This window comes from Equus caballus, chromosome 10, assembly GCF_041296265.1.
Source record: "Equus caballus isolate H_3958 breed thoroughbred chromosome 10, TB-T2T, whole genome shotgun sequence".
In the NCBI taxonomy this organism is placed as follows: domain Eukaryota; kingdom Metazoa; phylum Chordata; class Mammalia; order Perissodactyla; family Equidae; genus Equus; species Equus caballus.
The window spans coordinates 89,354,463-89,372,527 of record NC_091693.1 but is presented as its reverse complement, the minus strand read 5'-3'; the positions used below and the strand labels follow the sequence as shown (position 1 = coordinate 89,372,527).

The 18,065-nt window shown below is 47.6% G+C and overlaps 1 protein-coding gene across 50 annotated transcripts in view; it reads left to right on the top strand.

The window, feature by feature from the left end:
• Nucleotides 1-18,065, top strand: part of MAP7 (microtubule associated protein 7) — a 151,115-nt gene that overhangs the window by 84,983 nt on the left and 48,067 nt on the right. For 38 of the 50 annotated variants that reach the window (XM_070225518.1, XM_070225504.1, XM_070225513.1 and 35 more), the window contains 2 exons: nucleotides 4,616-4,717; nucleotides 10,931-11,008. In XM_070225518.1, coding sequence (XP_070081619.1) covers nucleotides 4,616-4,717; nucleotides 10,931-11,008 — 180 coding nt within the window. The remainder of the gene's footprint in view (nucleotides 1-4,615; nucleotides 4,718-10,930; nucleotides 11,009-18,065) is intronic. The other 12 variants (XM_070225525.1, XM_070225522.1, XM_070225516.1 and 9 more) reach the window with 1 other exon arrangement.

The following is an 18,065-nucleotide window of genomic DNA, read 5'->3' as shown; positions in this document are numbered from 1 at the left end:
CCTCCCCCGCCCCCGCTTCTGCAGCTGCAGGCATAGGGGTCCCCCGTTCCCTCGTGTCACTTTTCCCCTTAATCTCAAATGCTTATCTGTTGGTGCATGTTAGGGGTGAGTGAAAAAACCTGAATAATTTCTACATTACGCAGGAAGCGGGGTTCTTAGGTGTCTGGTTTCCTGTTACTGTTTCATTAAGATGCATTTTTCTATCCATTTCCAGCAGCCTGGCTAGGCTTCACTTTTCTTTACCCAGAACCCACTGGAGCTAGAAGTTCCATCCGACAGGCCTCAGCGACTTTCGTTGCCCTCGTTGTAAAGTCTAAACTCTTGAAATTTGCGGAGGCACTGACCTTGGCCTGTTTGCCTGTCTCAGTGTCAGCCGCCGGCCTTCCCAGCTCCAGTTCCGACTCGACCCTGCGGTCGTCTGTTCTGCTGTGGTCCTGCTGGGCCGTGCCCCGGCCGGGAGTGTTCTCTCCTTACTCCTCAGTCTTGCCTCCTCTCCACTCTTGAGAGTCTTTCTGATGAAGTTGTCCATCCTGACTGCCCCCATCTCGCACCGTCCTCCACCTCTGACTCCCTCCACACTGTCTGCGTCTCTCGGTCGGTTATTAGAGTCTTTCTGATGAAGGTGTCCATCCTGACTGCCCCCGTCTCGCACCGTCCTCCACCTCTGATTCCCTGCACACTGTCTGCGTCTCTCAGTCGGTTATTAGAGTCTTTCTGATGAAGTTGTCCATCCTGACTGCCCCCGGCCAGCACTGTCCTCCACCTCTGATTCCCTGCACACTGTCTGCGTCTCTCGGTCGGTTATTAGAGTCTTTCTGATTAGGTTGTCCATCCTGACTGCCCCCGTCTCGCACCGTCCTCCACCTCTGACTCCCTGCACACTGTCTGCGTCTCTCGGTCGGTTATTAGAGTCTTTCTGATGAAGGTGTCCATCCTGACTGCCCCCGTCTCGCACCGTCCTCCACCTCTGATTCCCTGCACACTGTCTGCATCTCTCAGTCGGTTATTAGTCCTCGGTGGTGTGTGATGTTCTTAGAAATGGGATCGGTTTATTGTTGCAGTTTCACGTGTTTGCGTATTGTCCCCTCCGGAGGGTCACGAGCACCTCGCGTGTGGCTGCTCTGGCCCGTGATCCTTAAGCTCTCGGTGCACGGAGAGTGTCTGGCTCCTGGGGCGTCTGCAGGTGTTTACTGAAAAAACTGCTTCACATTTCGGAGCCTGGGAATACGGTGGTGCCACAGATAGTGACTAAGAGGCTGACGTCGGGGGTTGCTGATTCTGTGCAGACAGTGAGTCCAGCTCTGACGTGGTCGCAAGTGATGGAGCGCGCCTTCCCCGAGGGGCAGGCCGGGGCAGTGCTCAGAGGGCTTTTTGGTAACGCAGGCTGGAAGGTGCCTGACAGAGAGATTGCGCTTCAGGCTGTAATAGGAGGCCACTTTCCTGAAGAGGAGAGAAATTACTGGGGGAGCAGAAGCTCAAAACACAGTTTGGGGGTGAGGTAGAATTAGGACGCCAGCGAAGGAGAAGGTGGTAGAAGATGCGTTATTTGCTTAACGTTGTTTTCCAGTGCTGAGCACAGGCATCCCACCAAGCATGGTGCTGAGTCAACGCAAGAGGGAGGAAGACCTTTGAAGGCAAAACAGGAAATTAAACCCAGCTCCTGTGGTGCTGGCTCCCCTGAGCTTTGCTCATCCCTACACAGCCACTCGTACAACCATGGGGAATGTAAACTAAGGAGGAGCTCTCCTTCATGTGCAGAATCGGAACAGTCTTTCAGAGTCACGAGATTGCTCATGTCCTTATTCTACTGCACATCTCATAAATAACATCGGGTAAAACGTTTAACATTATGATTCAGATGTTACAGTGCTCCTGACAGCTAGATTAGAATAAAATTTAACTGTCAAGTAAATGAGCAAAAGCGTTATAAAGGAGGAAATTTTAGGTGAAACACTCTGAATTGCCTGAAGGTTACTCTGTTATCTTTGTATGTTATGATTTTAAGCCAATAACATTCTTCAATTGTGAACAGTATTCTGTAGCCAAATTTTCCAGTAAGCTATTTGTCTCGTGTGTCGGGGGTCTGCCAAGACCACCCGAGGTTCTGTGATTCACTGGAAGACTCAGGCCTCAGCATAGAGTCTGCTCGTGGCTGAGATGTAGTGTGGCAAAGGGGGAAGCAAACAGGCCTTTTGAGGGTAGCGCCCCTGGGCTGCCGTGCTCACGCTCCCCTGCAAGGCGGACTGAACTGTGGATTGAGAAGGAGAAGTTGCATGCTGAGCCATTTTGTACTGCAGAAGTGGCCATTGCGTGTGGTTCAACCTCTATTCTGTCTTCCAGTGACTCTCCCAAAGCTACATGTGTAGCTGTATGTCACCAGGTCCAGTTGAACAATACGACAAAGAACCAACTCCCACAGAGCTGGGAGCAAGGGCTAGACTCTTTGCTATTTCCCAAACCACATTTCACGTTTTTTTTAAATAGCGACATAAATAGTTACCCTTGTGGATGTCATGCCCCGTATGGTTCCATGGGATTTAAACTCAGGGTGGTCCCTGAGGTCGCACCCGTAGATGTCTTACTAGAGTCAGTGTTTTTACTGAAGTGAGCATTTGTTGGGCCAGTTCTTCTGATCAGTGGAGATAAGACTCTTCAGCCAGACCATTCAGACAGAAACAGAAGCGGAGCAGTGAGGACCCCGTGCCCCTATGGGAAGACGCTGCAGGGGCCGCAGTGACGCGCAGAGGACGTGGGCTCTGCGGGCACGCTTGCGCCCCACTGGAGCTGCGGGAGTTTCACTGGATGGAAGGGCCCAGTGTGTGCCAGCTCTGCATTTGGTTTCAGAGATTTAGAGAGACGTTCCCGGGGCTCAGGGAGGCACCTGTGCGTCCTTCCTCTCCTCTCTACTCCAGCATGCCCACGGGTGGCACTGACGGAGCACAGCTTTCAGGCTCGCAGGACGATTAGTCCGATTTCATAAGGCTAGCGAAGACTAATTGGGCGTCATAGTATATGGCTCAGTTTTCTTTTTCAGAAAATGAAAGAAAAGAGATTTAAATAAAACTGGAGAGTCACCTGACTCATTTTAAAAATGGTATTTTTTTAACGGTAAATTAAGAAATAGTATATGTGATCTTATCTGCTACCTACCGAGGATTTCCAGATTTTTCATGTTGGGAATCTTTTTTGTTTTTTAAGATTGGCACCTGAGCTACCATCTGATGCCAATTTTCTTTTTCTCCTCCACCCTCCCCCTCCCCCGTCCTGCGGTGACGACTGTCAGTCGGCAGGACTGGAGCGGAGTGATTAGGAGGGAAGATGGCACGGGGTGAGGGCTGACCCCCGCCGTGCCTTGCGGGCCGTGGCAGAGACGGAGTGTTAGTGAGTGGGATGGGAGCTGTGGGAGAGTTATGGGCAGAGGAACCACGCGGCTTGTGTTTCGATGGGATTGCTGCGGCTCCTGAGATGAAAACGGACTGACAGGGTCAGTGGAGGGCCAGGTGGACTAGTCGAAGGATGCTGAGGTCACACCGGGAGGAGATGCTCTGAAAGGCGGTGGCAGAGGTGGTGTGGTATTTTTTTAAGGTAGAGCTGGAAGAATTTACTAACAGGTTGACTGTCGAGAGTGATGGAAACAGAGAGTCAAGTATGATTCCAGGGCTTTGGGCCGATCAGCTGGAAGATGGAATCACCTTGATGGGAAGACAGCTGGTGGAGCGGGTTTTAAGGCAGAGAGAGGAGGTAGGGGAACTCAAGGGCTTGGTTTTGGACATGATTTCTATCTGAGACAGCAGCACATATCCTTTAAATAGCCTTTGAAAATATGTTAAATAGAGGCCAGCCCTGGTGGCCTGGTGGTTAAGTTCGGCACGTTCTGCTTTGGTGGCACAGGTTCAGCTCCTGGCACAAACCTACACCGCTCTGTTTGCAGCCATGCTGTGCTGCTGGCCCTCATACTAAAACACAGAGGAAGATGGGCACAGGTGTTAGCTCAGGGAGAATCTTCCTCAGCAAAAAATAGATATATATGTTAAATAAAGTAATACATGTAAAGAAAAATTTGCCTGGTCCTGGAGGAACCTGTACTGGGTGTGACTGGAGAATTGCTGGTGGGTCTGTCCTTCCTTCCTGCCCTGGGATACATTTCCCTTAGTCTCTTCAATCATCTTCGTTATTGAACTTTTGTCACAGGCTTTCTCAAAATCCTGGTAAATTATGTCTCGTGGTTCCTTTTTGGTGACCTGCTTGGTTACGTTCTTGGAGCTGTTTGCTTCCTAACACGTGAACTTCTCAAGAACTCAGATCAGACTGTGGGTTGCAGTCACGTCCCACGTGGTTGCTTTATGCGTGGGCTGGGCCAGCGGGGAAGGGCCTTCCTGGGCCCTGGACAGGCCACCGCGGGTCTGGTCGCTTGAGCTAAGGCCGTTGATTTTCGGGCGGGTCTTCCCACAGAACCGCGTGCTTCTGGAGGGCAGGGCGGTAACTGCATCTTTTGTTTACTGAGTCTTGCCTAGTACCTGATACGAGGTGAACAGTAAATGTTGACTAGGTGGGTGTTTCTCAGTAAATTTTAAGAAACTCAGCGTGTCTCTGCTCTGTTGTCTCGTCTGTGCAGCCCCAGACAGCTACAAAGTGCAGGAGAGGGGAGCGGCGGCCCCCAGCCAACCCTCCACAGCTGCCTCAGGCCAGAGCGGCAGCCGCCCAGGATCTAAACCAGGTACGAGGGGCTGCGTTTGCTGTTACCCCAAAAGCTTTAAAGGCATGCTAGGGTTGGGGAGCTGTTCCAGCCTGCCACCGAAACCCACGCTTGTGCTAGTGTGTGTGCGTTCAAGCCAGCGAGGCTTTCAAAGCCTAGATTTTCTCCCCTCCAAGTGGAGATTCAGAGACGGGTCCTGTTTACCTCTCAGAACCCCTGGACAGTGCGCTAGTGTATGTGGATGCATTGTTCACTGTCAGGCCGTGTATGAGAGGTAATAGTTTTACTATTCTGCTTGAAATGAGAGATACGACACAATTTTTTGTTCTTGTGTGCCAGCATTATTGCATATCTCTTTTGTGACTCTTTCAGAAGCCACTTAAGGGGATCTTTACACGCAGCAAAGCTGGTACAGAATCATGTTTTGTTCCCCATGCCCTGCAATGACTGTCTGCCTGCACAGTGACTTCATTTAATAGCCCCTGGTTCATGGTCTGCTCCACTCAATAATACAGAGGAGCAAACAGCTGGAAACATAACACAGACGGCTGAATGGACAGTGCAGTTGCTTCCAGGTATCCAGCAGCCATCGTGTGGACCTTGGGAGAGACGAATGTGCAGGGTGCTGTAAGAGGCAACAAAGGAGGGAAAGGAGGTGGAACCCCCTGTGGGGCTCCTGGAACCCTGCTTCGTGCTGAGTACAAGGCCGAAGTCACTCGGAACGGTGCATCAGTGAGAACAAACATGGAAACGACTATCTAGCCTCACAGAAAGCATTCCCCATTATATGTTGTTCTATGCTTTATTCCCATGTCTGAAAGGTCTTGGACAGGGCAGCTAAGTCTGGCTTGTTATTTAGAAGAAAGACGCATAACAAGTACTAGTCAGTTTGCCTTTTCATTCATTCATTTATCCATCCATCTATCCGCCCATCACCCAGCCACCGTCTGATGTTTACTGAGTAGTTGTTCCATGCCTGGGCCTGTGAGAGGGACTCTCTGAGCAAAAGAATGGGTTCCGTGTCCTCCTAGGGTGTGTTCTAGTGGACATCGTTCCTTATTCTCAAGGGAACGTCCTTGTGGGGCTTTTTAGCGTGAAAACCCCATGTTTCTCCATGAGAATTGAACATGGTTCAATTCTAATTTTGTTTGTTCTGTTTTTCCCTGGTTCTCCCCATCAACCATCACTTGTAGTATCTGCCATTCTTTACTGTGCAGTTTATGCTTTTCTATCCTGATAACTCATTTATTCATCTGGTGTGAGCACTGTGTATGTACTAGGGATGTATTATTAAAAGACACAGTCCCTGCCAGCTAGTTGACAGGATGGTGGAGTAAACCAATATACAGGTACAGGAACTTCCAGTGTGACAAGATGCAGAGTTCCTGGAGAGCACAGAGGCCAAAAAGCTTCCCACCCGACTGGCCATCTCTTTCCAGGACCATTGGGTTTACGTGGCGAACGTCAAGTTGAGCGAGGAGACATTTCACTTCAGACTGTGTCCTTTGAGTATCTTTGTGTCTGCTGTCTTGCATCTACAAATAAGGCTTTTATTTTTGAAACCACCGTGTGATTTTCCTGTGTGTCCCTGGGGGGTGGTAGAGGCGGCTCCGTGTTGGAGGGCTAGGCTTGAGCAAAACCTTCTGATTTTATGGGATGCGAGTCAGGGGAACGCCTGCCTAAAGCACTTTGCTGGTTTTCATTCTCTAGAACCTAAAAAGAAAAAAAGTGCATGCTCTATTTTAGGATATTTTGATTATTCCTGACCAAATGAAAAAGGGTCCCTTTTAACCTAGTATATTTTAGTTAAATTTCCTGCCCTCCTACCTTCTGATACTGGAGCTCTACAACCTCTCTTTGGTTTAAAAGCATCTAATCCACATTCAGGGAGTCACTATTTGACCTTCAAACGTGGAAGGATGGCCCTTGTGGTGTTTTACGCGTTTGGACACAGGGTGTCTCCCGTTGGCCAGGAAGGACCAGAGCTCTCAGCTGTGGACGCTTGAACCCAGCCCAGTAGAGGCACTTGGTAAAGTTACAGATCGTCTGTGGCTGCTGTTTCCTGAAGAAGCAGGAGATAAATGATTAGGAGTTTGACCTAATTAGAAGAGACAATTACATTTTCTTCATGGCCTGCGTGTGCCCGGGAAAAGCAGAAACTAGTTCATGAAGAATCCCTCTTCCTTCCTCGCCGTCTGCTGCCCTCCGCCAGGTCTTTACAAGAGCCCCTGAAACTGCATTCTGCCTGGCGGTGTCGATAGATCTCCCTCACAGAGGAGCGCGGGAGCTGGAGTCTTCCAGCGTCTCTGTCCCTGCGTCCTGCCGTCCTGAGGACTCCGCAGGGGCCATGGTGTGGAAAGGGCCCAGGGTGGAGTCCAAGGCCTGGTTTGAAGCCTCAGCTCAACACTCGACAGTGCCATTTCCCTCAGCTTTCCCATTGGGAAAACAGGCACAGCAGCTCTTCGTTGAAGGAATAAATGCTGGGCTCACTCCTAGTACCATTGTGAGGAAGAGATGCTAACAGATGTGAAAGTGCCTTGTGAAGCGCAGAGCCCTGGCGGAAGTGGTAGCAGTCAAGCTCCAGGCAGCTCCTGAAGAGCCTGGCAGCGTGAGGGACTTTCTTGTCTTCAAGGCCTCTCTTTAGTTGAGGTTTCTGCGGGACAGGCCAGGTTTGTGCGTGTCGGCACAGACAGGACACGACGGCACTGGCGTCCGCTCTGGCAGCGGCCCCGCTCTCTGGCCCTTGTGGAAGGAGATGGAGCGCAGGACGCAGGTGTGGGCGCTCTTGCACCGACGCTCTGCTTCTCGTGAAACTGAGAGTTGGTCATTGGTTTTATTCTAACAACGTGAGATCTGATGGGAACCTGGAATTTCTCCACGTCCAGTTATTTCCTCCACCTTGATTTCCTTCCAGGGAAAAGGGATATGAGGGTGGAAATGAGAGGGAGACAAAGAATTACAGAAAATTCTCTGTCCTTGAAACTAGTCAATTGCATTTTTACCTTTCTGAAAACTGATCTTTAAAGATAATTTTTATCAGTTTTTAGTTATTAAAACTTAAAGTTTCAATTGCTAGCATTTACAGTTTTTGAAGTCTGTTATCAAATATGAGATTGCTATTGGTCTGCCCCCTGGTGCAGGTTGATGGCAGGTTAGAGGCTCTGAAGGTTGGCTAAGGCTCTTTGCTCATTCATTCATTCAGTGAACACTTCGGGAAGATGCTGCTTCCACCAGGTGCAGCCCTGGGAGCCCAGCCGGGTGCGAAACCCACCAGCTTCGGCTCCTCCCCACACCCATTTACAGCCACCTTTAATCTGCCACAGGCATTATTGACATTCCAGCACCAGAGGGACTTTCTTACTGATGTCATCAGAAGGATGGACACAATTTAAATTGAATACCTTTTTCACTCTACAATTCAGTATTTTCTAGTGCCAGGTTCCCAAACCAACCAAAATCATCCAGCAAATCACAATCTCAGTGTATCTTGCACTTTATAAGTGTTCATTAATTCTTTACTCCCTGAGATCTAATTCCAAATGAAAAGTGATTACCATTTCAGTGCTGGTCTCAGAGAAGGCGGGTGGGAGCCGCTGTGCTTTTGTAAGCATTGGCCTTATTTACGGTGTTTAACTCATGTCCTTGTGTAGTGCTATGCACGGCCTTGTTCCTCGTGTATTGTGTTACCACATGGAGTGTGGTTTGTTGCCTGTGAAGAGCATAATTTTCATATGAAATGATAGCACAGAAATCAGGCAAGCTCCGCCCTGTCCCGCACTGCCGGTTTCCCACTGTGCGTCTAAAAGCAAGCATCACGTCGCATAGTTGGCCATTTCCTCCTCCCTGCAGGACCCTGGTCACCAATTCGGCCTCACAGGGTTGGCTTGAGGGGAAGAGGGTGGCGGAGTGGTGAGTGTGTGTGTCCCCTTTGTTGTTATTAAGACCTTCTTTTTAAAACTTTGTGCGAAATTTGTCACGTACTTGAAAGTAAGCTGGAAACGTCACATACTTCATATTCTCTTAATAGAGTTTATCAATATAATTTAAAGTAATTAAATTCTATAGATTTTATGTAATGTGCTTATATGGCTTTTATAAGTAAAGTTGATTTGCAAGTTTTATAATTAAATAAGTTTTTACCAGTGAGTAAACCTCGTTATTTAAGGAATTTTTTAAGTGATAAGTAGTTGTTAAAAGTCTTTCTTCCAACTTCATTTTGGCTTTTGCTCTCAGATCATCCTTTCTTCAGAATACCGTTTTGCTGTGTCAGTCGTTTCCTTTTACCAAAAACAAATGACAGCAAAACCCGCCACATGGCCCTTAACCAAGCACCCGAGGGGGCGTCCACACCCACTTTCTTGTGTCGGGAGAAAACCTTTTGGGCCGGGGCCCATATTTTCCTACAGAAAAAATATTTGAAACCTCATAAATGATAGGTAACTCTGAACAATAATCATCATAGTGATAATTCTGTGAGGGGGTCGCATCACCAACTTTTTAAAAACCTCTTGCGCTAATGCAGTAAGGCGTGAAGTGCCGGCCCGTCTGCCCCCGAGGTGCCCGCTGGCCTGCAGGCTCCCCCGGGCCTCCACAGTGTCGCTCCCTGAGTGTGCAAGTTCTGTGACAGGCCTGTGGGCGCAGGGCCTCTAAATGCGTGGAGGAGGTGCCACCACGTGTTTCTAATGTTCCAGTGGGATTCTGTTTTCAACGTGAGATGTGAGAATTGTGATGTCAGTTAAGTAGAGGGGAAATACGGCCTATTTCAAGTGTAGTTATTATCAGCATTGTCATTATGTTGCTTTTTGTATATTAACAGGCAGAACAAGCCCAGTAGTGTCGCCCTCAGCTGGAAGCCCCCAGTGACGTCTCACCAGAGTGTAACCCAAAGTCCCCAGCAGGCCCCGAGGCTCTGGCCCCATGGCGTGCTGATCTCACTCTGCTCCAGTGGCTTGGGTCTCCCTGTTGTTTCTTGAACACGTTAGGTACTTGCAACCTCAGGGCCTTTGCACTTGCCTTCCATCTCCTGGAATGTCTGCAGGGGTAGCTCCCTACCCTCCATCAGGTGTTTGCACCTAAAAGTCACCATGACAGTTAGACTTCCCGGGGCCACTGTCGGCATGTTAAACGTCCCCTTCCTGCCGTTCACAGTCCCCTTTATTGCTTCGTTGTCTCTTTAGCATTTATCTCAGTCTCATGTTCTGTATGTCTTACTTATTTATCCTGCTAATTAAATTTTCCCTGAGTTGAAAGCAAGCCCCATTTGGTCGGTGGAGGTTTCTGTCTTTCTGTTGACTGCTTCCTCTCTAGCACGTGGACAGCCTGGGCACCACAGTGTGCAGGGTGAGCACCGAGTGAGTGACTCTCCTGAGACTGTCACGTGCTGGGCACTCGCTAGGGCTGTTAGAAGCGTTATTTTATTAAATCCTTACAGTGATGGGAGATGGCTTCTGTTTTATCCTCATTTTGTAGGTAATAAGTGAAAACCCACGAAACCCATGGCAGAGCTGAAGGTTGGAGAGGTGGGTAACAGCCCAGTTTACACAGCGAGTGAGGACAGCACAGGGCTCGAGCTCAGCCTGGCCAGAGCGGGGCTCAACATCTCGCTGGTGAACGTGTGTTCAGTGTAAATTCACTTAGCTCTCTGCTTGTTGTGAAGGAACAGACTTTCTCAGCGTAAAAATAGTGGAAGTTCAGTAGCTTTAGGAACACAAAACATCATACATATTTTTTGATGAAAATAGCCAAAAGGTTACTGTTACGTTATATTTGTACATAATGGGTTTTTTTTTTTGGCTGTGCCTCTTTTTTTAAAATTTTCTTCCAATTTTATTGAGATATAATTGACACAAAGCACTGTGTAAGTTTACGGTGGACAGCATAATGACTCGACTCACATCTGTTGTGAAATGATTACCCCAGTACGTTTAGTTAACATCCGTCATCTCATATAAATACAAAAAAAGGGTTTTTTTTCCTTGTGATAAGAGCTCTTAGGATCTACTCTCTTGTATCATGTTTATAAATAGAATAAAGATGCTTGAGCAAAAACGCTTGGGAATTCTCAGAAAAATTGTGATCAAGCGTGTTGCTGAAACTGCAGCCCCGCGTCTAATTGTTGGAAGACGTGTGGGGATGTCTCATCCGTCAGTCGCTGCACAGCAAGGTGTTCATCGCGCATGTCTCTATGACCCCTTCTTTAACCTGCTGCTCCTCTGTGTTCTCCTCTCATTTCAGACCCCCCGCCTGTGCTGCGCGTGGATGACCGGCAGCGGCTGGCCCGGGAGCGCCGTCAGGAGCGAGAGAAGCAGCTCGGTACCCTCGCCTCGTTGGTCTTTCGGGGACCCTAGGGGGGAGGTTCCTTCTCCTCTAGGATGGTGGACAGACAGACGGATGGTGTGGTGGTGGCCGTGCTCTGTCTGTTGTGTGCCCTCCCCAGTTCACAGCTTCCTTGTGAAACAGAGTTTAGTATGAGAGAAGCATGGGACTGAATTTTCAGCAACAGGAAAGTCCTGCCCGGGATTAGGGTCGTTTTCACTGCCGCTTGTATCGTGGTCATGGTTGGCTGTGGCAGTGGACGAATGTGTCTGTAGAGGCAGAATGGCTCAGCTCACATTTTACACCTAAAATGATATGAGCACATAGAGCATATGGCTCTTTTTACGTGAACAGTTAGGAGCCTGTGCGCTGCCAGGTGCGTCCTGCTTTCCGTGTTAAAATAATGCTGCCATTGAACACGTAGACAGATGCGGCCAGTACGCTGCCTGGAAAAGCACGAGCCCTAGGGCTGAGCGTCTGATTTTCCTTCTGCTGCCTAAGGCCCTCGCAAAAGGTGAGCAAGTGCAGTGTTTGCCACACGACCCCCTCGCCAGCAGGGTCATGGGAAGAGCTCCCCAGGAGGCCGAGGCCAGAGCTCTCCGCAGTCACCGTCCTCCAGAACATAGAGCGAGGACGCTGCCGCCACCTCCTCCTCACTTTCGTGTCATTTGTGCAGAGTTGCTAAACAGGAGCCTCTCCTTGTGCGCCTTGGGAAGATGAGTGTCTGCTCCACGTGGCTCCAGTTTGCAGGGTCTGGGTGGTTTAAGACTAGAGCCAACTTAGGTTGCCACAGTCTTTCCAGCGCATGACCCCTAACTTTTCTAGAGTTCAAGTGCGTTTTGTTGAGTTAATGTTTCCACTGGGGAGCCCAGCTCCTCTATTGCATCTCTTTTTTTATTCTTATTCAAGAACCCAAATTTGTGAAATTCACTGTAAGCTGGTTTTCAAAAGTCTGTTGACGTTATTTACAGTCTTCCGACATGCCTCTGTCTGTCCCTTGCCATCGTGGTCGTATGAGGTTGTTTCTTCTGCTGCCAGGGTTTTTTCCACACAGATTTCAGTGACTTGCAGGAAGTGGACAGGCTGCGTTGTTTTCTGTGCGTACAGTTGGAGTCACTGTCCCTGACAGTGTCCTGCGGCTGGTAGGTTCCCGGGGAGCAGGGCTGTCTGTGGCCTCGAGGATTCCCTCTTTCCTGGAATGCTCTAGAGTCTGGAGCTTTTCTTCCGTGAACTGTGCCCATGGCTCCCTAGTCAGGGCTGCTTTGACGAGTGGATCAGAGCTGAGAAAGGGGGAAAAGGAGGAGATTCCAGATGAGCAAAAAGAAGGAACTGACTCCTGTTCTGGGGTGGTTGGTATTTGCGCTGGTTTTGGATCCATGCAGGAATTAGCACTCCTGCCTCCCCTCTCTCCTGCCCTCCGCATCCCAGCATCCCACCCGCTGGGTCAGGTCTCACACTGTTAACGTCTCCTTAGAGCTGGAATGCAGACTCACAGCTGCTTGAGGAAGAGGAGCTCCTGAGGGTCAGGACACGACTCCTTTATGGTTCAGATCCCATCGGGAGTTAGCTTTGACACATTAACACACACCTTTCCATTTGGGTTTCTGTGTCCTTCCAAGCCAAGCGTTGTTAGTTTGTTTTGTGGAAAATATGAATATGCTGGTCAAACAAAAGTGATTTCACTTCTTATGTTATAAGGTTGTAAGACCCAGAGCTTTGAGCTTGCAAATTCTCCCTACAAATTGCCCGGCTTTGTGTGTCAAGGGGCTAGATTTTTTTCTTAAGATGTAGCCACATATTTCAGTTCATATCGTTGGTGCAGAACATGGCTCGTTAATTTGTGTATTCAGACGTTTCGTTGGCCAGGTACAGTGTTAAAAGTGAGTAAAGGCTGAGATGCAGCCCTCAGGCTGGCTGCACTCTAGACAAAGACATGGGCGGCATCGAAGGAGTGTGCATGAGGGGTGCTGAGGACCCACAGGAGCCCCTCCCCCACCTGGGGCTGTCAGGTGCCACCTGAGCTTCCAGCTGGAGGATGAAGGGGAGTCATCTGGGGGCAGAAGAACAGGGACTGCAGGGCGGTGATGCAGGGATGGGTGGAAAAGGCGTTTGGTGACAGACCGGGCTGTGACTCAGATTGTCAATGGCTCTAAGTGATCTTCGGATTATTGTACTGTCCTATTATCACAACTTGACTTTTTTGGTGAGCCAGCATATAATGTGCAGAGTTTTTCTCTTTCTTCTTATCTCTGCCATGGTAAATATCATAATTTTTCTTAATTCTGACCTCACCTGTTTTTTTGTTATTGAAAATCATAATCTTAATGAAATACAATTCTAATTTTTATTTTTTTTTGTACTAATTGCATTTGCTCTTTAAATTCTAAAACAACATCTTTTTGCCTGTTCTTTTCCACTTAGACTGTCATGGTGGACACTAAGTCGTGAGAGGGTTCCTTCAGTCTTCCTAAATACACAAACATATGTGCAAGTGCACATGCAAACGTTTGTAAAAGAGTCATCTAAAATCCAGCGTGTCATTTAAGCTGTCCCTTAGAACACATAAGGGTGATTGCTGACAAGTCTTTAGTCCTCAGAGAAAATCCAAGAGCACACCTGACAAGCTCCCCGTAAACTGTGCTCTGCAGAAGCCGCAGTGGCAGTGGGATATTTGAAGAGGGGGCGCTGTCACTGAATAGCGGATCCTTGGACCGTGCTCTTTTGAAAACAAAAAACAATTGGTAATACCAACTGTTACCAAGCTTTCAAACTTTAAAATTTTCCAAGTTAAAAAACAATTGGGATACATTCCAGAAATTCCAACAAAGCAAAGTTTAAAATGATTGGCCGGTGAAGTTGATGGTTCACTGTTGGATGTAGGTTGAAATTAACATTGAAATCGTTAAAGATTTTTTAATCCACATTTTTTTATAAAGCAAGGCGGAAAAGGAGAGTAAAGGTCTTTCTGTTTTGTTTTTGCTGGTGTATCGTATTTGTACTGTTTTGCAAATGAGAGGAGCTATTAATAACTTTCTGAGGGTTAAATCTCGGAGTCGTTCTTTAATGCTCTTGTGGTGGGATTATGCCATGCAGCCTACCTTCTACACTATCTTTCAGTTTATCACGTGAAGTCAGGCATAGCTCTTCTGTCTGTCTGGTGGAGCGTATATACCCTGAAAGCTGTGGTTTTCTGCCTTAGCTGCTTTACACGTGGAGCAATCTCTCAGCCACTGTTTCAGCTGATTCTGTCCAGGCCATTCCTTCAAATTCCCTTCTCTGGACTTCTGCATCTTTCTCACTCTCTCTCTTCTAAGCTTCGATCGTGTTTTTCTCTGGGCGGGGAATCGTACTTGTTCTCCTGGTTTCAGCTCTCCTTTTCCGATGGTCTGGGTTCCACACTTACAGCCACTCAGAGGACAGCAGACGCTTTCCTCTTATCAAAACTCAGCTTCTGTTCCACTCAACTGTTCACCAGCTTTCACTGTAAAACTGACTCCTCTGGGTAATGTCTGTGTCCAAATCAATTGTACCAATATTTCTCTGGCCCCAAGAAATTATTTCTTTCAGCTGTTTTTGATGGTTCTGCTGTTGGTAGAGGCTCTGGCATCTTTCTGACCACACATCTTAGCAATCGCATCTCTTGCAGAATAAAGCATTCTCTCTTTTGGTGGCCCAAACTTGTGCACTGACTCGTCTCTACCCTGGCCTGTGAGCTGCTCATAGCCACCAGTAGTCAGTCTGGACTCAGCCTGCTCCTCTAGCTGGGGCTTCAGCTGTCTCTAGCCCGGTGTGTAGGTGAAGTTGCCACACTCTATCCCTAAGTCCATTGAGTCTCAAGACTAGCTGACCTCTGTCTACAGCATGAATCTCAACTCCATGCCTTTGAATTTGCTGCCTCTGCTGTCATCCTAGACCAGGCCTTAATAAACTTTTTTATCTTAGTCGTAAACTATCTATTGGGTGCTCTTCATTCCTCCAGCCCCATCTCAGTTAGTGCCACTCCTTCTTTCTAGGCTTCTAGTTTTCGTGATCTTTCCCCGCTAGGAAATTGTATCGTTTTCTCACTGTGTATTAGATCGGGTGTCGTATTTTAGCTCATTCTAGTGCTGTCTTATACTCTACTGAACTTTTCCTAATGGATTATATATAACTCCCTGGTTGTGTGTATTTTAAGCTTTTAAAGGGTATGACCATAGTTTTCTAATTCTTTATATCCCAATACATCCCAAAGCACTAAGTATAAAACAGAGGTGTAATAAATGTTAGCTGACTTTTCCTGATTATATTCTAGTCTTTAAATATTATTAATAAATAATAATAATGTCTGAGCACTAACTATGAGCCAAGCAATGTTCTGAACACTTCACTGTGTATTATCACATTAAGTAGCAAATTAACACAGTGGTTTTATACTTATGGTGTGGGCCTGCCATAGATGCTAATGTAAGTTGTTTTAGAATGCCCTTTGTTTTATTTTTAAAATATATTGTGATAATTTAGCATAGGAAGGAACTGAGAGAATATAGAAAACTGGAGTAGTTAATAGACCCTTTTTTCTTTGTGCTATATCGCTGCTTAAGCATGATTTTAATATGTAGAGGATCACCAAGATCCAGTTAAATTCCTCCATGAGTGGAGATGCTGTAAGGGAGAGAGCCATCCCTGTGCTCTGGGTGCGGGTGGTGGACCAGTGGAGACGCTGTGAAGGAGAGAGCCATCCCTGTGCTCTAGCTGTAGCTGGTGGATCTTCTGGAGTTTCAGAGCTGGGCATGTATCGGACCCTCTTGTGGAGGTGAGGCTATTCTCCTACCTCCTACAAGTGAGGTGCCCGGGTGCTGTGCTCACTCTCCACTTAGACACAACAGGAGGGGAAGAGGGCAGTGTGGAGCAGTTGGTGACATGTTTTCGAGAAAATTTCATGGCATTGATCATTTGTTAGCCTCGGACTCCATTAAGAGTAATTCTGTTTGAACTTAGAATAGATCCTGTTTACTAATTTCTCTTCAGAGACTTTTCCAAGGCTCAGAGCATGTAGAATTTATGCAGCAGTATAAATTTTTGACTCTAGGTAGCTTAAAGTGAAGCTAACCACCTCCTCTCTCTTTTTTTTTTTAAACTCTTTCATGCTACTTTAATTCGTCTTTTCATTCAACTAACATTTAATGTGTGGTTACGATGACCCAGCAATTCCACAGATACTGAAATGAAAGTGGTCAGTTTCCTAACCGCCTAGAATTTGCACAGCACTGCCCTCCGCCTGGAAGGTTGCTCTGAGCTGTCCCCGTGGTTGTTGCCTCTCCTCCTGCAGATGTTGCTTAAGTGCCGTCTGTTCAGTGAGGCCTTCCCGACCCCCACTCACACACGCGGCTGCCCCAGCCAGCATGCTCTGGTTCCCTCCATGTCGCTGTCAGCGTCAGAGCACCTGCGTGTTTTGCTTGTTTACTGTCTGCCTGCCCTACCTGGAACGCAGGCTCCATGAGATAACAGGCTTGTGTCCTCCTTTCATTTCCGTAGCCCAGTACCTAGAGCTGGGCCTGGCACAGAGTCAGTGTCCATCAGTTGCTTGTGGACTGTTGCATGAATGTACACCTGTGCATTTTAGCATAAGCAGAGGTGAACGCAGCAGGATACTGCCATTGAGCTAAGACATTACCAAATTACTGGGTCATACCTGCCCTTACAGTAGCTCAAACAAGTCTTAAATGCTTAAGCATTTTCTCAGTTAGATGAGCAAGGACACAAAGGTAATCTATAGAATAGTTGTGCCTTGAAACTGCTTTTTGTTCAGAGATGTTGTAAAACTGAGTCCTACAATATGTTGACAAAGTTCGAGAGACTGTTGCCGGGCCGTTTAGCAGACAGATGGTCTCCTGTGTTTAGGGAGATGCAGGCTTTCCCTTTTTGAAAATGACAGAGATTAAGTTTGAAGTATTGCTGTGTATTCGTAGTTGCATTCCCAACTGTGCTCTCTGGGATTCTGTAAAATCATGAAAGATTATCAAAGAATTTTATCATTGACTCATCTAGCTCTTGAAGAAAAATTTGAACTTATAAAATCTATCATTCAATTCGTTCATACTGGGTTTGTAGCTAAGTTCAAAGCTGTACAAGAAATCTATCGTAATGTCGTATATTAGATACAACAATCAGATAATATAAAAAGGATTTTGACCTTCAAATAAGTGTCGGTTAAATTATATGTAACCGATTAGAGTCGTCAGTGAAGCTGCCCCTGATTCCACACGTCACATTATGGGACTTGGGCAGTCACTGGTTTTGACGAGACTAACCACAAAAAACAGGGGCTTTGGGAAAGCAGTCGTCTGTGCAGTTTCAGTGCCTAAAACTGATAGATCTGTGGTCAAGCTTGGCATCCAGTCACCTAGAGTTGTCACTTAATGAACATAGTGTTCAAAAGCTCCTAAGGCGGCCGGGCAGGTTGTGAACAGCTAAGGGATCTGGTGCGCCCCATGGGAGGGGTGTGGACGTGGGCACACACCAGAGCCGCTGAACCGTGAGTCAGCTCGGGGTAGGTGGCTCCGAGGCCGGGGCTTTAACGAGATGAATCATCGCGACTAAACACCATTCTTTGTTTCTCACGAGTTTACTCTGCCTTTGAGGCTGAAGATCAAAAGATCTTAATACCTGGAAAGTAAGAGGTCTTGTGAACAGATGATGGTAAAGGCCGAGAGTGGCATCAGAAGATGAGATCCTCACTTTGGATGATCACCCTGTCCCGATCTACAGGAGGGTCTTAGTCGTGGGGAGGTGTTCCAGGTCGTGTCTTTAGCATAATGGCTCATTGTTGGCCTCTGGAGTCAGACAGTCGAGAGTGGGAGTTCCAGTTCCACGCTGACGTCTTGTGAGCTGGCAGGCAGCTTTCCTCGCTCCTCAGGCTTCAGACTTCTCGTCGCAAAGTCAGTTTAATAGCAGAGTCTACCTCATAGAGTGGCTGTGAAGATAGTTCTGTAAATCGCTCGTGTCAGCACAAAGTAAGAGCTGGAAACATCTCCTGATGATGCTGGAGACAGAGATGAGGATGGGAGCTCACGTG